The 26,885-nt window shown below is 43.1% G+C and overlaps 1 protein-coding gene across 3 annotated transcripts in view; it reads left to right on the top strand.

Annotated features, from left to right (window-relative positions):
- The window catches only part of PRPF18 (pre-mRNA processing factor 18), a 52,631-nt gene extending 37,405 nt beyond the window's left edge, over positions 1-15,226 (top strand). For 2 of the 3 annotated variants that reach the window (XM_033403431.2, XM_004278583.3), the window contains one exon: positions 12,853-15,226. In XM_033403431.2, the coding sequence (XP_033259322.1) occupies positions 12,853-12,933 (81 nt within the window). In that variant the 3' untranslated portion in view covers positions 12,934-15,226. The remainder of the gene's footprint in view (positions 1-12,852) is intronic. The other variant, XM_033403432.2, reaches the window with a different exon arrangement.
- The last annotated feature ends 11,659 nt before the right edge of the window (positions 15,227-26,885 follow it).

Below are 26,885 nucleotides of genomic sequence, written 5' to 3'. Positions count from 1 at the left end.
GTCCTGTTCCATTGATCTATATTTCTGTTTTTGTGCCAGTACCATACTTTCTTGATTACTGCAGCTTTGTAATATAGTCTGAAGTCCAGAAGCCTGATTCCTCCAGCTCCGTTTTTCTTTCTCAAGATTGCTTTGGCTATTCGGGGTCTTTTATGTTTCCATACAAATTTTGAAATTTTTTATTCTAGTTCTGTGAAAAATGCCAGTGATAGTTTGATAGGGATTGCACTGAATCTGTAGATTGCTTTGGGTAGTATAGTCATTTTCACAATGTTGATTCTTCCAATCCAGGAACATGGTATATCTCTCCATCTATTTGCATCATCTTTAATTTCTTTCATCAGTGTCTTATAGTTTTCTGCATACAGGTCTTTTGTCTCCTTAGGTAGGTTTATTCCTAGGTATTTTATTCTTTTTGTTGCAGTGGTAAATGGGAGTGTTTCCCTAACTTTTCTTTCAGATTTTTCATCATTAGTGTATAGGAATGCAGGAGATTTCTGTGCATTAATTTTGTATCATGCTACTTTACCAGATTCATTGATTAGCTCTAGTAGTTTTCTGGTAGCATCTTTAGGATTCTCTGTGTATAGTATCATGTCATCTGGAAACAGTGACAGTTTTACTTCTTCTTTTCCAGTTTGGATTCCTTTTATTTCTTTTTCTTCTCTGATTGCTGTGGCTAAAACTTCCAAAACTATGTTGAATAAAATTTTTCTTTTTAAATTGAGATATAATAAACCTTAGTAAACAGTGGAGCCTGTAAAGTGTACGAATCTTAATTGTACAGTTCAGTGATTCTTCATATATATGTGATATTTATCAAGACATAAAATGAGGTCTGGATCGTAGGAGATTTCAAGCAGCACCCCTGAAGTTTCCCTCATTCCTTTTCCCAGCCTAATTCCTCCTCCCATCAGAAATAACCATGGTTTTGACATGTGTCATTATTGGTTAATTTTGCCAGTTCTTGGACATCATTTAAATGAAACCTTGCAATATGTAATTATTTTCTTTTATGTAGAAATATTGGTGAGAAGTAACTGTTTTCTGAAATATGGTAAAAACAATTCAGCGGGCTCTTCACTGTAACATGATTTCATCTTTGGGTTTTATGCAAACCTCTATAGAATTTAAACTGTGAAGGTTGTTTGAAGTGTTCTCTTTCTCACAAAAATTAAACACACCACAGGGAGGGTTTGCTCACCATGTAGATCCAAGAGAAGTTGTATAGCTTATTGGTAGCCTCAAATCTAGGGCGAGATGGAAATTGTTGGTAGGAACTTCAAGGACTTTGGTCGGTCTGCCGATGCAGATGTAGCCTTTGGCCCAGATTTGGATAAAGCTTCTTCTGCACAGATTAAAGGCAGTTCTTGATTATTTAGAGTCTTTATAATTCAGTCATTTCAAGACATCTCTTGAAAAGGTTCATATCTTGGGTGTTCTTTACTTGTTGGTAAAGAAGAGCAGGAAGAAAAGCTGAAATGGACATCACGTGGTGATTTGCCCTCCAGATCCACTCCATCCTTCCTCACTGTGTTCTGTGCCCTGGAAACCTGGCTTTCATGAACAACATGGACAGGCTCTCTTGCCCTCTGACTTCTGAACGGGGCAGGCGATGAGAGGGACTGGAAGGCATTCTGTAGGTGGGAGAAGAACGAGTTTGGGGTATTTATTTCCCTGGCTTCCTCCCTGTAGAGTCACTACATCCTTCCACCCAAGGCCACAGCCGTCTCCATACTGTTAGTTACCCTCTCTGGGTTTCTGGTAACCAGTCTTCTCCCTTGCCCCCTTAGAAAACAGGCTAGCCACAGCTTTGCAGTGTTGTCAGCTCACGGGTCCCGGTCTTGCCCACGCCTTTGTAAAGTCCTTGGGACTGCTACCGTCAAATTACCCAGTTTGAGTATGCCCTTTGTTTCCTGTGGATACCCTCCCTGATTCCTATAGATTAGTCTGTCTGTGTGCTGTGTTACAACACAGGTTTCTTTGGGGATTAGAAGATTAAGGAGTAATATTCATTCCAAATAATTTTCCTCAAGCGTTCACTGTTCCAAAAGGCAAAATGTCCCATAATCTTCTCTGGCAAGTTGTGTTCAATGACCTTAAGTTTGTAAACTCCCTGGTTAAAAACATCATTCCAGCATCTTATGTCAGATATTTATATCTGCATTTCAGATTTCGGCATATTTCACCTGTACTAGAATTTGTCAAATTTAGTTGTTCATGGAACATTTGTAAATTTATAATATGTTGGTGAATTGCTGAAAATGGTATAACAGAAACATTACTGCAGTGAGTGATCACAACGTGATCCATGTGTTGTATGCACATGTCATGGTTAGCTGGTAAACACTCCCTATGCATCAGATTGTGTGTCACACATTTGTGGGTCAAGCGGCCTTATGCTACCTCCTGGCATTCTTGGCTCTGATAAACCATTTCTTAAAGGCAAGTTGTCTTGGTAACAAACTGTTTACCCATTTAATAACTTCCTGGCATATTAAAAGAAATTTTTAGAGAAAAATAGTGCTATCATTTCTCTTTCACATACATTACCTTTTAATATTACAGAACGCCATTGGGTAGAAGCACACTGTGGGGAATGCTGGTCTAAACTGTGCCATGTTGCTTTTTAGCTGGCAGCTAAATAGACGTTTAACTTGGGGTGTTAACTCTGTATTTCTCAACCACATGCTTAAAAAGAAAAGTCAAATCACCGTGCAGCGTGAAGGCCTTGTCAGGCAAATAAAATCTTCGCTCAGATCGGCCATTTGCCATACATTTTTACCTAACTTCGTTAAGTACGTGAGTGCTGTTTTCAAAATGGAATAATCACTTGTAATTTGTTCCTTTCTGTGAAGTGATGAACCTTTGAACTGGAAATAATGTTCTTTTATATATCAAACATTCAGACAAGTAAAAATTGAGAGCACCTCTCTATTTCTTACCATACACTCCAGAAGAAGATTTAGTCCCAAACTATTTTTTCTTTAATTTTCCACTAAGTCCTACAGATCCTGAATACTTTAATACATTTAATACTTGCACTGGGACTCTTCATTAGAAGCAGCATGAGATGGCCTTCATCTGCCATCATCCCAAGTAGCTAGATCCAGATCGGGTATTAAAAAGTCTAGAATGAGTAATTCAGATCAACTCAATGTTAATCATATACTTGTAAGAAAAGAATTCCTGTGGGCAGTTCTTAAAGGCTTGGCCTTTTTATGCATGGCTGTGAATGTTAGTTGCTATTGTAGAAATTAACTTTTCATCATTAAGTACACATTTTTTGAAAATCACATTTCGAGTCAAATATGTATTCCTTTAGTCTGAAGTTAGGATTAATTAGTAACTTAAATATCTCATGGTAATTCGTTCCTTTATTGGAACCTTGGCAGTTTGTTGATGGAATTTAAATAGCTGCATGGAAAATGTTCTCAACTTATCCCTGTTCTTCATGTTCCTAGGCTGCACCACTAAACGCATCTGTGCTTTCGTTTTCAAGACTTTGTTCTTACAGGGTACACTAGTGACAGGAACAGAAATAATTGATAAAATGTCTTCCGTATACTTCAGTAAGGAGATTACTTAAAAACAAAAAAAGTCTCCCTCAAGTGCTATTAACTAATGATAGTTTATAAAATAAAAGGCGAATCTAGCTAAAAGGGTATGATTGTAATTTGGTTTTTTTTTTTTTTTTTTGCGCGGGCCTCTCACTGTCGTGGCCTCTCTTGTTGTGGAGCACAGGCTCCAGACGCTCAGGCTCAGTAGTTGTGGCTCACGGGCCCAGTTGCTCCACAGCATGTGGGATCCTCCCAGACCAGGGCTCGAACCCGTGTCCTCCGCATTGGCAGGCAGATTCTCAACCGCTGTGCCACCAGGGAAGCCCTGGTTTGGTTTTAAAAAGCATTTGCTTTCTGCAATGATAAAAAATTGCTGTTTTTTTGAGTTGATGCAAGTTGATTGTTTTAATGGTTCATTGATTTATCTGGATATAAACAACTCTATTCAGGATTTGTATCCTATATCACATACTGTGATACACCAAACTGTATATGTAATTGATATTTTTATGCCTTATCTAGAATATGCTGTAATGCTTGCAATTAGGTTATTTAAAAATTGTGGTGAAATATATATGGCATAAATTTTACCATCTTAACCATTTAAAGAAAATCTTTATTCAGCTCTACCATCTTAACCATTTTTAAGTGTACAGTTCATCAGTTAAGACTTTTAAATGCAGAATGTTTTCCTAGAAACAGTATTGATTTAAAAAAAATCAGTTTTAGTTAAATATTGTATGGGGAGAAAGTCATTAAGGAGCCATTAATGAGGACTCTGTAGAATCTGGAAAGGCTCAGGACATGGGACTTTTAGGTACTTCTAAAAGACTGGACCAGGGACTTCCCTGGCAGTCCAGTAAGACTCCACCTTCCAATGCAGGGGGTGCAGATTTGATCCCTGGTTGGGGAGTTAAGATTCCACATGCCTCGTGGCCAAAAAATCCAAAACATAAAACAGAAGCAGTATTGTAACAAATTCAGTAAAGACTTTAAAAAATGGTCCACATCAAAAAAATCTTAAAAAAAAAAAAAGAAGACTGGACCATGGGATGGGACTGAAAATGAAGGAGTGGTTGAGAATTAAGATAAGTAGTCCAGAGATTCCTTCTACCCTGTGCAAGTGGGCCCTCCTGCCTTTCTCCCTTATAGCAGAAAACAGGTTAACTTTCTGAGGGATTTGTAGCCTCAGGCAGGGTGAGATGCCCTACTCAAAACAGGCAACTCAAGTGAGGGTCTGTGTGTTGACAGATGAGACCTCTGGTTCCTTTTCTCCACTGGTCCCTCTGATGCTGGCAGCCAGGCTGTTATCCCACCTCAGGAGACAGGAGGGTTCTTCTCTGTGAACTGACCCAAGAGAAAAGATGCGCAGTTACTAACAATTAGTATTCTGCTAATGAAAAAACTAACTTGCTGCCATATTGTCCTAAGATGAAGCTCCATTGATGAGCCCTGCCCATTCGGTGAGTTTCCTTTAGCTCCTTATTGCCTTACTCATAAATATGCATGTTCACCTAGGATCATCAGACATTCAGGGAAAGTTTCCAACATGAAAGACAGAGACCAAAAAACACATGGAAAAAAAGGAGTTGAGAGAAACTGAATTATAGCATAGGGAACAGAAAAAACCCCTTTGATTAAAAAATTAATATCCTTAGATAAGGTTGTAACTATGAAATAACAATAGCTACAAAAAAAGAATTAAAACAAGCTTTCAGAAGTTAAACATTATAGCAGAAATTTAAAAATTAGATAAAAGGGTTATAAGATAAAGTTGAGGAAATATCAGAACTATGAAAGATACGAGAACAAAAGAGTCAGTCTATAAGGTCTGCAACTATTCAAATTCCAGGAAAAAGAGAACAGAGAAATTGGAGGGTAGGAAATAAAGAATTAATGCAGGCCAGAGCTGAAAGGACATGCATTTCTAGAATGAAAAAAGAGCTCACTGAATTCATAGCAAATGAATAGGAAGGATCTCACATCAAGGCTCAATATAATCAAATATTGGAGGCCAAGGATAAAGAGATTTTCAGTGCTTCTGGAGAAAAGAAACAGGTCACTTATGAAGACTCAGGAATTAAAATGCCCTCATACTTCTCATTAATGGTTCTGGACGCTGGAAGACAGTGGAGCAATGCCTTTGTATTAGTAAGGGAAAAAGTCTCCAACTCAGAATTCTATTCCCACATGAACAGTCAAGTGTGAGTATAGGTTAAAGATATTTTCAGACAGGAAAAGTCTCAAAAGTGTGACCCATCTTGTGTCACATACCCATTCTCTAGAATCATTATTATTGTAGCTAACACTTATATGGTGTTTACTGTGTGCTCACTGCAGCAATTTAGCACATATATATTCTCTCTCTCTCTTCTCTCTCTCACATATGTAGTAAGAGGATGATACTATGATTTCTTTGTTTTACAAGTGGGGAAACAGGCATGGAAAAGTAATTTCCCAGGGTCCCACAGCTAGTAAATGGTGGAATTGGGATTTGAACTTGCATAGTCTTAACTCCACTGTTATATTGCTAATACTTGAGGATGTGCTCCACCAAAATGAGGGACGCAAACAAAGATCCAGCACAGGAGCAGGGCAAAAGGAATTCCCAGGTTGAAGGTGAAGGGATGCTCTAGGATTGTAGCAGTACAAAGAGGTCTGGAATTCAGTTGATCTAGATTGGAACAGATAAGACAGAGGGCTCCAGGAAAAAAATGGAACAGATGTACTACCTGATGTGTTTGGTCATATTGAGAGTAGTCTCACTGTTGGAGAATGAATTGATATCTACACAGAAAAGCAAAAAGATGGGGAAGAATACCTAAGAAAAAGGATATTGGCTCTGTTTTGGACAATATTTATGTAGACATGAGGTATATCCTAAACATCGTGCTCACTGAGGACTGTGACTTGGGGGAGGAGAGGGAGAGAAAGGCGCGTGTGTGCATAGGTGGGGCCAATGCACGTAGTGTAAGAGATGAAATCTTCACCTTTCATAGGAGGTAGAAAAATAAAAAGTGGAAAAAAATCAAGCACTGTCAGTGTGTAGTATCTAGAAATACGGCAGTAAATACCAGAAGAAACGCCTAAGAGATTTGGAGTGGTTGCCTTTGGGGTGATGGAATTAGGGATTGGAAAGGGTGAGGCAGGGGACTGCTATTATTTGATAGAAGAACTGTGTGATTTAAAAAATATATACAATAACATGCACACAAAACATGGGATTACCCTTGGCTTTTCTCTGTCTCAGCCCATGTCCTGTCAGCAAACCATGATTGTCCCATGTTCAGCTTACATCTGGGGTGATCCCTTCTTACCACCTGCACTGCCACCGTCTGGGTCTGGCCCCTGCCTGTCTTCTCTGGATGACTGCAGGGTCTCCTCTCTGTGCTTTTTTCCTTGCCCCTCTTCTGTTCAGTCTGTGTGGCACCCAGAGGGATCCAGTTAAAATACAAACCAGACTGTGATGCTCTCTTGCTCAGAGCCCTACAGTGGCTCCCTAGTTCAGGGAGAGCCAGAGCCCTTCCGGCCACTTCCCACATCCACACATGCCTCTTGCCTGCCTGACCTTCTCCATAGCACTTGCCACCATCCAACACATTAGATATTTACATATTCATTTTGTTTCTTGTCCGTTTTACATATTTTGTTTCTCGTCTGTCTTCCTTTATTAGCGTATATTCTCAATGAGGGTGAGGATTTTTTCTCTTTTTTTCCCCCTGCTCTATTCCCAGAGCCTAGAGCAGTGCTTGACACGTAGTAGGCACTGAATAAGGATTTATTAAATAAATGTATTGCTTTTATAAAAGTGAAAATTATATTTAAAAATACTACTTGTTTTTAAAAAGCTATTTGCAATAAGCTAAGCTAAGCAGCTCCTTGTCTTACTGGTTTAAGTATCCCCAGGCAATTTGAAACTAAAATCCTGAGGGACCTAACTGAAAAGTTTTGTCTCCATTTGGAAAATACTCATATGTTATCATCAGGTTATGCCCCTTTAAAACTCTGTGCTGGGTGCTGTCAGTCCTTATGGCAAAAATTTACTGTAACGTTCCATGGTAACTGTTTATGATGGAGACTGTTGAGTTTCACAACTGTTTGACAGCTAAGATTTCAGACAGGGTACTCTTTTTTTTTTTTTTGCGGTACGCGGGCCTCTCACTGCTGTGGCCTATCCTGTTGCAGAGCACAGGCTCTGGATGCACAGGCTCAGTGACCATGGCTCACGGGCCCAGCCGCTCCGCGGCATGTGGGATCTTCCCGGACCAGGGCACGAACCCGTGTCCCCTGCATCGGCAGGCGGACTCTCAACCACTGCACCACCAGGGAAGCCCCAGACAGGGTACTCTTAATATTCATTTTTTAAGCGTAGAATCTGTTCAGTGAGTGTAGATAAGCATCACAGATATCTTCAATAAGGCACAAACACCTAAAATTCTAATTCCTACAGTGTAAGGAAAATGACCCCCAGCGTCTTAGCATCTGTTTGCCTTTCATTGGCTCATAATAATTCTTGCTGTGTTTTGCTGCAGATTAAAGCTGTTTAGTCTTTCATTGGACTGTTCCCTTTCCTAGCTTTGCCTCTCTTCTCACCTCTTCCTTCAGGAGACTTAGGATCCTTTTAATGATATCACATACATGTCCATGGCTGCAGCTCCAGTTCTGTAGCCACAGGATTAGAATTCACAGCAGGAGAAGCTGGACTGTGAGAGGGAAGGGTCTTTGTCCTAAAGCAACACCCGATTAGGCGCAGCTAGCAGCAGCAGCGCCAGCAGAACGAGGAGCACAGCAGGCTCCCGGGCTTCCTTCGCACTTCCTGGCGAAAGTCTTCCTTCGTGGAGACCAGCTGAAGGATAACCTCCCTCCACACTCCCACTCCTTAAATAGCATAATATGGACAGTCTTTGAACCCACAAAGGACTTGACGTGAAATGTTTGAAAATCATGTTTCTCTGATGTTGACTCTCTTAGATTATAGCTCACTTCGTAGAAGTAATTTATATTTGTGTTATCTGCTTACTGTGGGACCAAAGAGCTTTGGCAGGCTTTTTACCTCATTGTTTTGTTTGTTTTTGGTGATTTTACTTAGCTTAAGTGTTGTTTGAATATGAAGGTAATTACAGAGTAAGAGTTCTAGATCTTTGGTGATGTTTTCGCTACCTGTTAACATTAGTATGTATTTTGAGGGAGTTTACCCTTCCTGCTCGGACTTCTAGATGCACTTTTCTGTCACTAGATTGTATAATTCCAGCAACATACTCTGCTTTTCCCACTGGGTCATGAAACTCTTTCTTCTTTTAAGACCACATGATATTTCATTGTATCATTTTTAGGAAAGAAAATGAATTTGGGGGGAATACTAGTTAAGTACCAGGTAATGTGCTATATATTTTTTCATATCTAATATAGACCTGAACATAGTCAACCTTTGGCCTCTGATGGCATTTCATTGTTCTTACTGTGTTAGGAACTGGGTCGTTTCAGTTTTTGTGAATGCAAGGTGAGAAACCTTAAAATGATTTGTGCCAAAAATTGCTTTGGAGATCATTAAAATTAAGTGCTGCTGTTACTGGTTGTCGTTTTTAATAACTTATCAATATTGCTATAGATGTCTAGATTTCAGTAAGACATCTGACAAAGTGTCTCCTTGTAAACAAGGACATTTGTAGGCTGGTAGATAAAAGAGTAAATAGGATTCAATGCTAGTTGTAAAACTTGCAGAATTGTTCTGGAGAGATCTATAGTGGCACATCGCAGGTTTCTGCCCTTGTCCCTGGCCTGTTTGTGAACTTGGATAATGACTTAGAGGCATGTTTGCTTGCTGGTGGATGAGAAAGCTAAGAAGAATAACTGAAAATAAAATGCCCACTAAAGATTTTAAAAGATCACAGACTGAAGGATGAGTTGAAAGGGACTGATTGAATCTTTCTTAATTGTGACAGTTCTTATCATCAGTTAAAAATATCCCTATGAAGTTATAGACTGGATGAGAACTGGCCAAATTGTAGACGAGATAGAAAGCACCTGAAATTTGTGACATCATGGGAATTTGCGTATTGCATTTGTCTATAAAGAACCGAAGGCCATGGTAACAGATGCCAAAGGTACAGAACGAAGGCGGTGTAGTAGTGCTAAGACTACATTTTGCAGAACTGGCCAGGTCGTGCTTGTGCTATTTTTTATGATTATAGTACAATTTTTTTATTGTGTAATATTTGGTACGTAAAAAAGAACACATGTGATATGTAAGTTATGAAGCAAAGAATAAGATAAATGTGTAAAGGCCTTAATCCCAGCTTAAGAACTAGAACTTTCTGAAGATCATAGAATCTGTATTTTCCTCCTGTACCCCAGAAGTAACCATTATCCACAATTTGTCATTTCCTTGCTTTTTCAAAAATAATCCCACCGTGTTATGTGTGTATTTCTTAGCAATATATTATTTTTAAGTTGTTTTTGAGTTGTATTAAAATGGTATAATAGTAGAAGAATCAATATTGTTAAAATGACCATACTACCCAAGGCAATCTACAGATTCAATGCAATCCCTATCAAACTACCAATGGCATTTTTCACGGAACTAGAACAACTAATCTTAAAATCTGTATGGAAACACACAAGACCCCAAATGGCCAAAACGATCTTGAGAAAGAACAGAGCTGGAGGAATTATGCTCCCTGACTTTCATCAGAACATTATGATACTGGCACAAAAACAGACACATAGATCAATGGAACAGGATAGAAAACCCAGAAATAAACCCATGGCTTATGGTCAATTAATTGAGGACAAAGGAAGCAAGAATATACAGTGCAGAAAAGACAGTCTCTTCAATAAGTGGTGCTGGGAAAACTGAACAGCTACATGTGAAAGAATGAAATTAGAACATTCTCTAACACCATATACAAGACTTAAATTCAAAATGGATTAAAGACCTAAGTGTAAGACCAAATACTGTAAAACTCCTAGCGGAAAACAGGCAAAACACTCTGACATAAATTGAAGCAATATTTTTTGAATCTGTCTTAGAGTAATGGAAACAAAACAAAAATAAACAAATGGGATCTAATTAAACTTATAAGCTTTTGTAGAGTAAAGGAAACCATTGTCAAAACTAAAAGACAACCTACTGAATGAGAGAGAATATTTGCAAATGATATGACTAATAAAGGATTCATACCCAACGTATATAAACAGCCCATTACAGCTCGACAAATAGCCCACTTAAAAAATGGGCAGGGCTTCCCTGGTGGCGCAGTGGTTGAGAGTCCGCCTGCCGATGCAGGGGACACGGGTTTGTGCCCCGGTCCGGGAAGATCCCACATGCCGCGGAGCGGCTAGGCCCGTGAGCCATGGCCGCTGAACCTGCACGTCTGGAGCCTGTGCTCCACAACGGGAGAGGCCACAACAGTGAGAGGCCCGCGTACCGCAAAAAAAAAAAAAAAGGCAGAAGAACTGAATTGGCATTTTTCCAAAGAGGAAATGCAGATGGCCAACAGGCACATGAAAATATGCTCAACGTGGCTAATCATCAGGGAAATGCAAATCAAAACAACAATGAGATACCACCTCACACCTGTCAGAATGGCCATCATTAAAAAGTCTACAGATAACATGCTGGCAGGGATGAGGAGAAAAGGGAACTGTTGTACACTGTTGGTGGGAATGTGAATTGGTGCAGCCTCTGTGGAGAGCATTAAGGAGGTGTCTTAAAAAACTAAAAATAGAACTACCATGTAACCCCGCAATTCTACTCCTGAGTATATATCCAGAAAACCCCCAAAACACTAATTTAAAAAGATACATGTACCCTAATGATCATAGCAGAACTATTTACAGTAGCCAAGACATGGAAACAGCCTAAGTGTCCATCAGTAGACGAATGGATAGAAGAGGTGGTCCATATACACAGTGGAGTACTGCTCAGCCATGAAGAGTGAAACTTTGCCCTTAGCAGCCGCAGGGACAGACTTTGTGGGCGTTATGCCCAAGTGACACAAGTCAGAGAGAGACAGTGACGTCATTGACATGTGAAGTCTAAAAGATGCAGCAGACTAGTGAACATAACAAAAAGAAGCAGACTCACAGACACAGGGAACAAACCAGTGGTTACCAGTTGGGAGGCGGGGGGAGAAAGGTAATATAGGGGAGGGGGAGGTACAAAGTGTTGGGTGTAAGACAGGCTCAGGGATGTACTGTACAACACGGGGAAGACAGCCAATATTTTGTAATAACTGTAAATGGAAAGTAACCTGTAAAAATTATATATAATAAAAAAAGTTTTAAATGGTGTAATACTGTATATAACATTTTGCCACTTGCTTTTTTTTTTTGGCTGCGTTGGGTCTTCGTTGCTGCCTGTGGGCTTTCTCTAGTTGCTGCGAGCGGGGGCAGCTCTTCGTTGGCCATGTGCGGGCTTCTCACTACGGTGGCTTCTCTTGTTGCAGAGCACAGGCTCTAGGTGCACGGGCTTCAGTAGTTGTGGCTCGTGGGCTCTAGAGCGCAGGTTCAGTAGTTGTGGTGCATGGGCTTAGTTGCTACGCGGCGTGTGGGATCTTCCTGGACCAGGGCTTGAACCCGTGTCCCCTGCATTGACGGGCGGATTCTTAACCACTGCACCACCAGGGAAGCCCCTTGCCACTTGCTTTTTACATTTAACGTTCTAAGATTCATGTATATCCATTGTTCTCAACCAGAGTTTCTCATCTGGACCGTAGAACACAGAAGATGATTTGAGTGCCCGTTTTCTCATTTCTCCCATTTCTCTCATTTCTCCCATTTCTCTCATTTCTCATTTCTCCCATTTCTCTCATTTCTCCCATTTCTCTCATTTCTCCCAAGGATGGGACACATGTAGCACCCTTTTAGGGTACATCAGAGAGGAGCTGTCTCATTACATATAATGGATGCTTTAGGCTAGCCAGCAGGGCTTAATTCTCTATTGGAACCTGGTGGAGAAAGGCTAAATTGTAGCTCTAGGTAATTCTTTTTTACTGATGTAGTATGTTCCATTTGTGAGCATAGTAAAGCTTATTCACATATTCTCCTATGATGGACATTTGGGTTGTTTCTGGTACTTTTGATGTTATTGTTTTTGTGAACAAGCTATGACCATCTTGTACCTTTCTCTGAGTGCACACGATTAAATCTTTCAGTGTACATCTGAGTGGTGTTGCAGGGGACTGCTGCATTTTAGCGGGGACGTTGGTAAACTGGAGTGAGTACAGAGGAGGGTGATCGAGAATAGTTTAACCATATCATAACCAACCATTATTTATTTTTATTTTCTTAGGGATTGAAGAGGTTAATGACCATTTGCCAGAAGCACTTTCCTACAGATCCATCGAAATGTGTGGAGTACAATGCACTATGAGATCTGTGTGCGGCCCGTGAATATCACAAGAAACTTAAGGAAGCCTGGCGTGGACTTGCGGAATTGCCAACAGCATGAGGGAGGCAGAAAAAGGAATTTGTGGTCTCTGAGTTCTGCCTAATGCAACTCTTGGTTTTAAGAACTGTGTTGGCTCTCATGTCCCATCTGACTGCCAAGTGATTTTTGTGTCTTGCTTTTATTTTAAATAGTCGAAAAATTAAGTTCTAAAGACTTTTCCCCATAATTTAAATGTGTAGACAATAGTCACAGGACAGGGTTTAAAATAACTTTTCCCTTCTAGACCTGAAAGTTGCAGTTAGAGGATTAAAAAGGAACATTTGAGGATGGACTTAATTATTTCTGTAAAATATGGTAATTTTCACGTTGCCTCTTATGAAGTGTTTATAGAAAAATATTTTTATATTTTTCAACAAAAACATGGAACCATTTAATGAAACTTGATAGTCCTTAAATGTTGCTGAACTTTTGCCATCTTGCAATAGATTTGAATGTAAATATTACTACTGTTACGTGTTATTTTTCTTGCATTTCAAAGCTTGCTTTTATCTTTTAAATTGTGTAAATTTTAGTATTGGTCATCTCTCGGGACAGATACAATTAACAGGAAATAGAAGTTTGGAACACAAAGTTTGGAACACAAAGATTTGAACCAACAGAAGTTCAAATTCAGTAACCCCAGTGCATCCAGGTTCAAGGTGGGGAAATGGATTGTCAAGCCAAGAACGGGGATGTTTTGCTGCCACTGGTTCTTCCTAGAATAGGACTGCCCGTGAGCGTCATCCTCCCGAGACGGGTGGTGGACGGCTGTCCCAGCTCCATCCCGCCCAGCAGAAGAGGAAGTTGCCAGGACCCTTGGCCGCTGCCCAAGACAGTAGGTCCTGGGTCCGATTTTGCACAAACGAGGACTTCTTTTGACTCTTGCACAGTGTCGCCCCCAGATAATTGCGACGAATCACTGCGCTTTAGAGGTTGCGAGGACTCAAGGGATAGAGGCAGGTGGGGAAATAGAAAGCTGCCTGAGCAGGTGGATTGGCACTGCCGGCTAGAGGGAGGAGTGGGCTCCAAAGTCAGCACTAACTCACCTCATACTGCAGCTCCCCACCTGTGCACGTAAGGGTGTGAGTATGTATGTACGACCGTGAGCACGTCGCTTCAGCCCTCTAAGCCTCAGCTTCCTTATCTGCAAAAGGTGGTGATACTTGTACGTACCTCATGGCATCACTGTTGTATTTACGTAAAAGAAAACGCTTAGCACGCTGCCTGGCAAGTAAGAGCTCAGTAAACAGCAGTTGTGGCCTTGTTGTTAGAGTGAAGACAAAGTAGCTTTCCCCAACCTGCCGTCAGGGTCATTGTGGGCTCACGTGACGAGAACAGTGGTGGTGGCAGCAGCGTGCTAGCAGCGTCGGCAGTGCTCGTAGGAGCATCTATGAAGCATTTACTGTGTCCAGGCTCTATAGCTGCTCACACTTTGAGCCAGTTCTGAGTTTAGAAGGATCGAGAATGTGGTGGGGCTGGAGTCAGCTGCGCGGGTGCAGGTGGGCTCACAGTCACTTCTCCTGGCCCCTCTTGGGAAGCCTCGAAAGCCAGTTCTGGCCACTTGTGGGGTCTGTGGCTGTGCCTGACTGATCGTGTCCGCCGGTCATGTGTGCGATGGTGGCGGAGGCCTGCTGTCCTGAATTGAATCAGGGTTCCTTGCCTACTTCAGAAACCGTTTCTTCTTATGAAATTACAACCGAAGAGAGCTTACCAGAGCAAATAAGAGACAGACGTTCATAAGATATGACAACAGTCCAGACTTCTCTTATGTAGTCTTGATGTATAGGACTTGTTTATAAATATTGTTGAACGAACACCCCCCCAGGTCACTTCTTTTTTAATTCCCAGTCAGCATGGCAGTCAGCTAATTTTGTGTTGTCTTCCCATTTGCTGTTAGTTAATATTCCACCACAAAGAAGAAACTGCGTCATGTGACACCAGTATCTTCTAAAACTGATCAGTGTGGATAGATGGTTGGAAAAAAGAGTTGTACTGTATTCTGCAGTGCTGTGAATGTCGGTCATTCTGGGCTTAGGTTGAAAGACGTAGATCTTGTGGAAAAGTCTTCCGTTTCCCTGAAGTGAAAGATCTTCAGAGGATTGCAGATATCATGGGGGTGTGTTAAAAAAATGACCTCTCGCAGTCTCCAAATCATGAAAATTTTAGTTCACCAGATGCTGCATATTTCTATTTTTTAGCTATTTCTAAAACAATAAAGGCCTGTCTTTTAAAATCAGTCACAGTCCTGAACTAAGTATATTTTTCCCTTTCTATCTCCCACCTGCTCAGACTCCTTTCCAAAGGAGTCGTGTCTTTCTGGATTCATATTTAGTGAAACACTGGTTTCCCCCCAGAAGTAAATACTGCTTTTCTTAGGAGTGTTCTTGCCAGCTACAAAGACCGAGCAGTATTTTTCAGCACCGCAGCACGGGGCTGCGGCAGTCTGGAGGTCACGGCTGTGATTCTAGCCTTTGGGGAAAACTAGGAAAAGAAGGCTGAGGCCAGAGACAATTGACACACAGCGGGGAGAGAGAAGGGATGGTCCTGGTCCTGTAGGAAGGAGGAGGAGTCCCGAGAGACCAGAGCCAGGAAGGCAGCTGCCACTAGCAGCAGCATTTAGGGTGCGCTGCGACTCTAAACTCTAAGGAAGAACTTGGAGGAATAGAAAATCGGGTTGATAGCGGTGTGACTTCTTAACGTTAAGTGTTTCCTTCTGGTGGTCTCCTGACCCAGTCTAGCCCTTTAGATTGTCCCGGGATTTGACACCAGTAAATACTCTAGCAATACAATTGTCTTTTTAGATGAAAGAGTGGTAGCTTTGAACTCGGGGGATTCCTATCACTGGCTCCTTTGCAGCCCTGCAATAACCCCCTTTAGTGCTTCTGGACCTAGAAGGGTAGTAGAGCTAAGTGGGGCAGATTCAGTGAAAGGGGAGCTCGGGTTGAGCTGCGGCCGTTTCCTTTGTGCAAATATCTCAAAGAGCATAACTTGGTGGGTCATGCCTCCCTCCTCCCGCCCTCGTGCGTGGAGCCCCTGGAAGAATGTCTGTCCCATAGAAATTCATGGTATGGAGTCACATTGGGAGGCTTCAGCTGAAAGCACCTTCTCATGGCAGGTGTATGTAAGAGTTGCCAGCTGTCGAGAGTCAGGAGCCAGCTCCAGTCCCCGGAGGGTCGCTGTGGGAACACCATCACGGCAACTGGTTTTCATCACACACTCTGCAGTTGGATTGGCTGAGTTTTAACTACGCAGTAGTCCTGGAATGGTTAACAGTAACCTTAAAATCTTTTGAAATTTAAAAATAAGTTCTGGTGGTGTGGACCAACTGGGGGAGTGCAGTGTGGGCGGCGGCAGCTGTGGTGTGCGCCGAGCCCATTCAGGATTCTGGGACCGCGCTCATTTAGAAAAAGTGTTTTTTACATTTACCAGAACAGTTTATCGTGAAAGCATTGGTTATTGTTTTTCCACGAACTCTTACGCAGCTTGTCCAGACTACTCCCTGTGTTGATGGTAATGGTTACTCTGTTTAACTAGGCCACTTCCTTTTGTTTAGTCTGTCCTCTCTGTCCTTAAGCGCCAGCTTTGAAATAATTGTCAGCCTTCTCACAGCATTCAAGGTGAACACACTGCTTTGACCACGGACGGCAGCTAAGAAGGTTTGAGCTGCTTCCTGAGCGTCGTTGGTGATCACACATGCAGTCACCGAGCTTTCTGCCACCACAGTCCAGTCACTGGCTCTCCTTGCCCTCTGCACGCCCAGATTTTACAGCTTGCCGAAACCAAATTGCCTTTGCTCTCCAACTGCCCTTCCCCTGAGGCTTAGGAGACACCATAAACCATGAGTGTTGTCGTCGGAGCCTGGTTTCGAGATTCTGCCATCCTGTGAAGTGGGAGGATTAAAGTTGTAGCTTTGAAACGTTTTGACCACAACTCACAGACAACAGTAACAAGTGTGTGGAGACCCAGTATTCCTTGCGTATATGCATATGTAACAGAAGCACTGACCATACCATGTGCGGTACGTTCTTATGTTTTCTTTTCTGTTGTGTTTCTTATTTAAAAAAAAAACATGCTGGTTGTGACCCTCTCAAGTGGCTCACAGCTCATTAATATGTTGTGACCAGCAGTTTGAAAACCACAGATTAAAAGGAGTTATCAGTTATGGAATGAAATGACCTGGTGGATAAATTCAGGGCAACAGGACTCTACTTCTTTTTTATTGTTTTAATACAAAGAGAGAGAACACTTAGCTCTCAAGGTTAATGTGAAATTTAGCAGATGATAAAACCTCAAGTACTTCAAATGTTAAATACTTTTGAAGTAATAATTCTTATTCAAATGGGGAGACTTGGCCATAGAAGAAGCACCAGGACAAGCCTCATACAATCCTTCTGTAAGAAATGTGGCAGTAAAGATGGGTACAGCCTTGGGCTGGCTGTACACTGTGTACAGCAAGAATACATAAGATACTGTAAAGTAAGTAAGAGGTTGTTTAAAAGCATGAGTTAAGGTTGGGGCAGAGATAGCAGGAGGCAGGTATTATTAACCAGTTACCCGTTGAAGGTTTGTTTAGCCCTTTGAAGACTACTTCCTGAGAGGGCTAGATTACATTTCCTTTATTGTAAATTTTTTTATTGAAATGTAACATATACAGAAAAGTGCATAAATCAGAAGAGTGCCATATCATAACTTTTTTCAAAGTGAACATCTCCCAAAGGAACTAGCATCCCAGTCAGGAAAGATAATGTTATTAATGCCCCAGAAATCTCTTCGTGCCTCATTCTAGTCAGAGCCACGGTCCTGATTTTCATCAGGACATTTTCATCACCCCAAAGAGAAACCTGGTACCCATTAGTAGCCATTCCCTGAATGAGTTAGTTGGCTTGTTTTGTTTTCTTTTTTTTTTGTTCTCTCTTCTTTTTGCGGTACGCGGGCCTGTCACTGTTGTGGCCTCTCCCGTTGCGGAGCACAAGCTCCGGACGTGCAGGCTCAGCGGCCATGGCTCACGGGCCCAGCCGCTCCGCGGCATGTGGGATCTTCCTGGACCGGGCCACAAACCCATGTCCCCTGCATCGGCAGGCGGACTCTCAACCACTGCGCCACCAGGGGAGCCCCTGTTTTCTTTTTGAATTTTATTTTATTTGTTTTTTATACAGCAGGTTCTTATTATCTATTTTATACATATTAGTGTATACATGTCAATCCCAATCCCCCAATTCATCCCACCACCACCACCCCGGCCTGCCCCGCCACTTTCCCCCCTTGGTGTCCATACGTTTGTTCTCTACATCTGTGTCTCAATTTCTGCCCTGCAAACCGGTTCATCTGTACCATTTTTCTAGGTTCCACATATATGCTTTAATATATGATATTTTTTTTTCTCTTTCTGTCTGACTTCACTCTGTATGACAGTCTCTAGGTCCATCCACGTCTCTACAAAGATCAATGGAACAGGATAGAAAGCCCAGAGATAAACCCATGCACCTATGGTCAACTAATCTATGACAAAGGAGGCAAGAATATACAATGGAGAAAAGACAGTCTCTTCAGTAAGTGGTGTTGGGAAAACTGGACAGCTACATGTAAAAGAATGAAATTAGAACATTCCCTAACACCATGCACAAAAATAAACTCAAAATGTATTAGACTGGACACTATAAAACTCCTAGAGGAAAACATAGGAAGAACACTCTTTGACATAAATCACAGCAAGATCTTTTTTGATCCATCTCCTAGAGAAATGGAAATAAAAACAAAAGTAAACAAATGGGACCTAATGAAACTTAAAAGCTTTTGCACAGCAAAGGAAACCGTAAACAAGACGCAAAGACAACCCTCAGAGTGGGAGAAAATATTTGCAAACGAAGCAACTGACAAAGGATTAATCTCCAAAATATATACAAGCAGCTCATGCAGCTCAATATCAAAAAAACAACCCAAGCAAAAAATGGGCAGAAGATCTAAATAGACATTTCTCCAAAGAAGACATACACATGGCCAAGAAGCATATGAAGAGCTGCTCGACATCACTAATTATTAGAGAAATGCAAATCAAAACTACCATGAGGTATCACCTCACAACAGTTAGAATGGGCATCATCAGAAAATCTACAAACAATGCTGGAAAGGGTGTGGAGAAAAGGGAACCCTCTTGCACTGTTGGTGGGAATGTAAATTGATACAGCCACTATGGAGAACAGTATAGAGGTTCCTTAAAAAACAAAAAATAGAACTACCATATGACCCAGCAATGCCACTCCTGGGCATATACCCAGAGAAAACCATAATTCAGAAAGACACATGCACTTCAGTGTTCACTGTAGCACTATTTACAATAGCCAGGTCATGGAAGCAACCTAAATGCCCATCGACGGACAAATGGAAAAAGAGGATGTGGTACGTAGATACAATAGTTCTTTATATAGTCTGGCTATGAGTCGTATGTTAGATATATGTATTACAAATACTCCCACCCTGTGGCTTGCCTTTATGCAGGGTTTTCTATGCATAGGGGAAATAATCTTGTAACTAGCTCAGGCATAACCTTTGTCAGCTATCTTTGCCAGATAGATTTTATAAAAAATCATGTGAATCTTAAATAACATAACCTTTTCATAGTGGCGTGCCTGAGTGTGGGATTTGAGAGAAGAGGAAGTCGTGTGAGTTTTTGTACTTTTGTCAAACTATAGTTTTATGAGATTACTGTTTCATTACGACTTGGTTTGTATTTTTCTTCTTTAGGTCTGCAAGTTTATGGGCCGTATATGTGTGGTGTGGACACTGCCAGCTGCTTACCCTGTTTTCATTCTCCTGTCCTTTGCCAACAGAGCCCTACTTTGTGCAGAGCTGCAGTGAGCACAGTAAAAGCTACTTGCTCTCCTGGGACCCTTTAAAGTTAGAGTTGGTTTTGTGATAGGTTCTGCCAATAAATATGGATAGAAGTCTTTTGGGTGGGACTTCCAGGAAACCTGTTGCTTTTCTAAAAAAGAAAAAAAAAAAAAGAGACGTAGTATAGACTTAGTTAACAAAAATGTTGCCCTTTCTTCTTTCCTAAAAAGTGGTCATGATGCTTCAGTGCTTTGCAGCCATCCTGCAGTCTTGATGGTGGGAGACCCATGCTAGAGATGGTGGAGTCAGTTCTTTAATGGCATCGTGGGCATCATTGTGCAAACCTTGAACCACTGTATTAGTCAGGGTTCTCCAGAGAAACAGACCTACAAGGAAATTGTATATATGGAATTGATTCCTTTGATTATGGAGGCTGAGAGGTCCCATGATCTGCTGTCTGCAAACAGGAGAGCCAGTGGTGTAAATTCCAGTCTGAAACCAAAGGCTGGAGATCCAGGAGAGCCTATGGGAAGTCCCACTTTGAGGGAGGGAGAGGACCAGCGTTCCAGCTCCACGTCAGGCAGAGAGAGCAGCTTCTCCCTTACCCCACCTCTTGTTCTGTTCAGGCCCTCGACAGATTGGATGAGGCCCGTCCACACTGGAGAGCAATCTTTTACTCAGTCCACCGATTCAGATGTTCATCTCCACAAACACCCTCACAGGTACACCCAGAGTAATGTTTAACCAGACATCTGGGCACCCGACTCGCAGTCAAGTTGACCCATAAAATTAACCATCACAGCTGCCTTCCTCTGGGCCTCACGTTCTGTGAGGACAGTATTGGGTAAGCTCCTGCCGTTGTGTTTCCATATACTCTGCAGAATTCAGTCCCTAAGCAATATACATGTTACTCAGATGTCTCAGCTTTCAGAACCATTGAGGCGTGTAGCAAGTGTGTCCCGGTGCCCTGAGGTCCCGTCTGCCCCAACGGGAGCAAGACCTGACTCTGCCACGTCCACGTCCTACTATGTATGATACACGTAAGTGTAACAGTGTTAACGGGAATGAGCTCTGGATATCGGCACCAGGTCATTTCAACTGCAGAAAAGCCATGAACCAAACGGACGTTAAAGGCAGTTCAGAGACAGCCAGGCTTCAGAGCAGACAGAGGTCTGGCCTGTGGTGGAGATTCTTGTCACTCCGTTGGACAGGCATCTAGCTCTTGTTCTCTCGTGTTGCTGCCAGATCTCCATTAGCCTTAGAAATGACTTTGAGAGGAATACACTCCCGAATACCTCTACGGATGAGAAAGGTGTTTGAGAAAATGCACGATTGTGCTTTCATTTGGGGGGAAAGTATCTTTTTTTCAAAATTAATTAATTTGTTTTTGGCTGCGTTGGGTCTTCGTTGCTGCGCGTGGGCTTTCTCTAGTTGTGGCGAGCGGGGGCGGCTTCTCGTTGTGGTGTGCGGGCTTCTCATTGCGGTGTCTTTTCGTTGCAGAGCACGGGTTCTAGGCACATGGGCTTCAGTAGTTGTGCACACGGGCTCAGTAGTTGTGGCTCGTGGGCTCTAGAGCGCAGGCTCAGTAGTTGTGGTGCACGGGCTTAGTTGCTCCGCGGCATGTGGGATCTTCCTGGACCAGGGCTGGAACCCGTGTCCCCTGCATCGGCAGGTGGATTCTTAACCACTGCGCCACCCGGGAAGTCCCGGGGGAAAGTATCTTGATATGCTTCTACCTGTTATCACCACGGTCCCTTCTAGAACAGTAACTCACATTATGCTAACGTGGGCTGAAAGGGTACATGTGTTTTTTGCAAAATTATAAAAAATTGTGCTTGCCTCTCCCGTGGCACCTGCCACACCCTGCTTCGGGATGAGACCCTGCTAACCACCTTTCTCCTTTGGTGACTGGCTTTCTGTTGGGTTCTACCGATGGTGGGCCACAAGGGAGATGGGAACCCCGAGGAGGGAAGAAGGGGCCTGTTCCTCGATGTTTGCTTCCTGTCCCTGACGGTGGTGGCCCAGCTGCGGGTCGCAGCCCAGCAGTGACAGTTCATTCCTGGAGGAGGTGGTCCTGGCCTGCAGGATTGCCACACTTTCATAGAACCAGCTTTGCCTCGAAAATTGCAGCGCCGTCAGCCCGGTGCCCCTTTCAGACATTTGTATCCCGGCTCCGTGAGGTCCTGCCAAGTCCCGAGGCACCGGTACCAGCTGCGCGGTGTCCACGCCTCAGAGGTTTGACTCCCAGCTCCGCTTCTAGGTTTTCAAAGTCCCTTCTCTGTTCCCCAGCCCTGAGGGTGCTGGCTGCTTCCCTTGGTTATCATCTCTGTCACCTCTTCAGTATCCTGTTAACAACCCTTGATATTCAACCCTTTGTTAAAATAACTGGCATGGTCTTGGCCTCCTGATTGAACAGGCAGCCGGATTTGCAGTTCCTGCGTGAGGGGGAATGAGGCCGGGTCCTCTCCCGGCACCCCCAGCTCAGATTGGCTTCCCACTGGCACGTGTGGCCTTTGCTCCTAGATCCTGGGATTCACCCCAAGCGTGGAGAACTAAGACGATGGAGAAACGGGTATCTCACCTCCTGTCCGGTCGTGCAGTCCTGTCTCCTTCATTCCCACTCTGCTCTTCCTCAGTCTCTTCAAGACCTTCTGTCCACTCAGTCTTCTGCTCTCTGCTACTGCATCGTCACCTTCTTGGCTTTGCTTTGCTGTGTAGTCCATCTAGATCCCATTGTCACCACTTCACTTAATCACCAGGACCGTCTACTCTCCTGCCCTGTTGCCCTCCGGCCACACTGCACTACACAGCCTGGGCCTGGCACGTTCCATCTGTCCCCTCCCGCGCCCACTAGCAGGTGCCACTGGAGGGAGTTCACATGCCAAGCATCGGGTGTCACCTGGGCCCCAAGTGATGCCTGGAGGGCGTTCTCCACCTCCTCTCCTCTCGGGGCTGTTCTCACCTGTGACTCTGCTCCAGCCCGACCCTGCCCTCCTTTCCTGTCTCACCTGGAGGATGGCCTCACCTGTCTTTTCTCACACTGGGTTGAGTATGGAGGCAAAGCTTCAGGTCTGTTTCCCACACTCACCACCTGTTCTTACCTTACTTGGAGGAGAAGGGGTTGCTCCTCCTGTCATGGGCTAGATCTTCCGCTGACCGACCTTGCTTACCCAATACTGTCCTCATGACACGTCTTCTAATGTGCCATGTTAATTTGCTTTCATTTTCCCCCGCCTCCTTCTACTCCCAGGAGGATATATATCTTCTAAGGGCAGGGATTTCACATCCATGTGGTTGACCATGAGATGAGAAAGAAAGTCATCATGGTTGATTCCGAGGGTTTTGGCCTGAGCCCTGGAAGATTGGAGTTGCCTCTAACTCAGCTGAGGAAGGTCATTAATGGAGCAGGTTTGGAGGGAACGTCAGAGATTCAGTCTGGATGTGTTAGCACATTAGACATCCATGTGGAGCTGTTGAGTGGGCTGGAGGATTGTACCAGTTTTAGAGCTGAGGTCAGGGTACTGGGAGAAACACAGGTGTCCTCAGCATAAGACACTTAGAACCATGGACAAGATGAGAGCTACAGGAAGTGACTGTGGATGGTAAAGAGGAGGCCTTGAACTGAGCTCTGGGGCACTCTGGCACCCAGACCTCGGGCAGATGAAGAAAACCCTCAAGGAGATTGGCAGGAGGAGCCCTGACTGTGATAAGGAGGAAAACCTGGAGGACACGCTGTCCTGGATTCCAGTGGCAAGAGTGTTTCCATGAAGGACGTGACAGGGACCAGCTGTGCCCATTGCTACTGGTAAGTCACATAGCACGCGAACAGAGGATTAACCATCGGATTTGGCCTTGTGGGGAGGCATCCTTGACCTTGACAAGAGAGGTTTTGGTAGAGTGGGAGGAATGGAAGCATGATTGGAGGGGGTTTGATAGAAAATGGATGAATGAGTGAAGAACAAAAGGAACCTACTCTTCTGTGGGGATAAAAATGTATGGACAGAAAAATGGGGTTTTCTGATTTAAAAAAAAAATCTTGGTGCAATTGCACACACGGGCCCTATCGGCTAACCTGCCCACTGTTTATACTCCTGAATTGCAGCCCAGGTCCTTCAGCTGTTACCTGAACAGATAGTGACTGTGCTGGGGGTGTGATTTTGTGCAAGGCAGAGAGGTTATACCACTGCACGTCCTTTCACCTTTTCTCTGCCATCTCTGACCAGGCAGCTCCTTGAATGAGAGATGAGTGAGGGATCCCATTTACACACTTGCTGACCTCTTATCCATGGGGCTCATTTTACTCTCTTCCTTCTATCTGTTTAATGCTGGTGACCTCATTTCCCCTTATGTCGTGGTCGTGTGCCTGTTTGTTTAGTCCACGAGAATGTAAGGTTTTGAGGACCTGGACCCATCACACAATATGGAGTGAATGACTGGCTTCAACAGTGGGCCCCTGCCTGCTTGCTAGCCCACATCAGGGGCTCTCTGATATTCCTCTTTTTAGAGAGAATTTTGTGTCTGAGCCTTTTTGAACTGGTATTCTGGGAGTAAGTAAGGAGAGGCCTGGCTGTTTCTAGTGCTTTCTACGGCAATCAGGTATTTACTGTGTTCCCTAATAACCAAAATAATGACTGTTTGGAATTGCCTTGTTGACACAACGTAAGGGGAGTGCTCGTGTGTGTGCGTGCGTGCGTGCGTGTGTGTGTGTGTGTGTGTGTGTGTGTGTGTGTGTATGGGTGGTGAAAGGTAGGAGGGAGTGGGAAAGAAACGGGAATGTCCCAGCGTCCTGTGGGCCAGCTGCTTTCACGTGATAGAGCTTAAAAGGATATAGATTTCTTTCCTGAGCGGCGACATATTTACATGGAAAAGGCTTAACAGAAGATCCTATTTGTTTGCAATCAGTGTTGATCACCTCGGTACAGAGGCCCTCGCTGCTTTGCCAAGGACAGGCTTAGGAAGTATAAGATGCTGTCCTGATGGGCCTGCTTCCAGATGTGCTTCAGGTTCTCAATGGCTTGTTTCCATTTTTGGCAGGGGTTAACCCACACTGGTGGCAAATGCTTCAGCAAGGCTTTCCATCCCGGGATGCTCTTGGCTGCCAGATTTCTAGTTTCATGCTAGTGAAGAGATGCAGTGTGGGTTAGGGGGCCAGGGATGTAGTTGCAGCAAAATCTCCGCTAAAGTAAGCCAGTCCCCGATTTGCCCATCAGTGTGGGCTTTTTGTACCTGCAGGCCCAGCGGGCTGTTGCTTTGGTGATAGGATTTAGAGGGTGGGTGACAAGAGTTTGAGCTGTGGTACGAACAGCAGTGGTAGTAAAGAGCCTGAGCTTCCTGCCTGTCTCCACAGTTGGCCCTTTTTGTCCTACACAGAACCAGGGACCACAGGGGACAGAGACTAAGGACAACGACCTCCAGAGCCCAGATGCCCTCGGTGTTTCTTCCACGTGGCACTGTCCTGTGGGAACAGTACCCAGCCTAGCACATACTGCACACAGGTAACTATTGGTCATGAGCAGTGATACAGATACTAAAATAGCATCCTAACAAGGGCTGACCTCTCATCTCAAATCCTTTTTGTAGTAGGAGGAATACGTAACAATATATTTGTATAATTAAAAAAGGAAACTAGAATAAGAGGGAATTAGCCTCTACTAAACAAACCAAGCTTGTCTACATGATGGAGTAAGCCACTGAGAATATCGTCTATATAGACTGACTTTAAAAAAGGAGCCCGATGGGGCACAGGCAACTGAATGAGAGATCCCTGGAGCATGCGTGTTTATCACTTAGAAACAAACAGAATGTCCAAGAGGCAACTGAGATCTTTTCATTTTGAAAATGCTTTAATAAGTGTTGACAACACTGTTTTGCAAAATGTAAAGGTACTATACAAATTCTTAATACAAAAAGAATAAATTAAAAGCAGATTTCTTTTTAATTCTGCAACTTTGTCTACAACATACATCTTTGTCATTGATTACAGTTGAACAGAATCCAGTAAAGTCATTTTACATGCTCTACAAATCAGTTTCAGGAGCAACCTAATCCTTTCTTCCCCATTATTAAACTAGAGTCCATTTTACACGACTTGTAATAAACTATTGACATTAATGTATATGTAAAACTTTACACCTAGTTAATTAAGCAGTAACTGGTCATCTGATAGCACCTGGATGGGGTTTGCTATAGGTAGAACTAAACTAATACCGAATGAAAACAACTTGGAATTTGAACGGTTTCAACACTCACCTGCATATGATCAAATTAAAAAAACCCACCTGTCTCACAACAAAGTCTGACGTAGGTGTTTTCACCAGCCTTCTGGCTAAACAGGCAGTTTCTTATACGTATCCAGACTCCTATAGGGGCTTTATATCAGACCAGGGGTTTCATATTTCATCTTAATTTGCTTTAAAGAAATAGGGGTATATAAGGAGCTTGCCAGTGCTTGTGTACAGTAATTATATCATTTCCCACCACACTGATCATTAACCACATCAGTCTCAAAGGACCAGCATTTTTATGTACATCCTGTAGGAACTGAACGCAGCTCAACAGTAAAACCTGTTTTACTCAATCTCCGTCTTTACTACCAGACCATCATACTGTTTGCCTGAACTGTAGTTCTGCCCCGCTATCCTGCCTCCTTTCCTTTCTGCCCCCCGAATCCCACACCCAAGTGTTTAGAAAGAATTTTCGTCTCTCAGTCTTTGTAACCCAACTGGGCTAAAAATTTATCCGACTGACTTCCGACTTGATTTCAAACTACTATCCCTGTTGTATCATCCGCAGTATGTAACCTTGTCACCTCATCTATTTCCCTTTTGACTTTTCCTCTGGGACAGAGTTCAGTTTGATTATTCATGCATCTTCTTTTGGGAGAAAGAATCTGGCCCAATATGGAATGTTTCCGAATGGGGAAAGAAAAACCTGCTGTTTGTAGCTCTGACCATCAAAATAAGAGCAACACCCCTCCCCGTGTCAATCCCCAGAATCATTTAATATCATCATAACCAATTTTATTTACCCTGCAGGGTTTACCCCTAAAGCGATCTGTGAATATTAAT

The sequence above is a fragment of the Orcinus orca genome, chromosome 2, assembly GCF_937001465.1.
Source record: "Orcinus orca chromosome 2, mOrcOrc1.1, whole genome shotgun sequence".
Lineage (NCBI taxonomy): Eukaryota > Metazoa > Chordata > Mammalia > Artiodactyla > Delphinidae > Orcinus > Orcinus orca.
The sequence above is the reverse complement of the archived record's forward strand: the minus strand, read 5'-3'. Positions and strand labels throughout refer to the sequence as shown.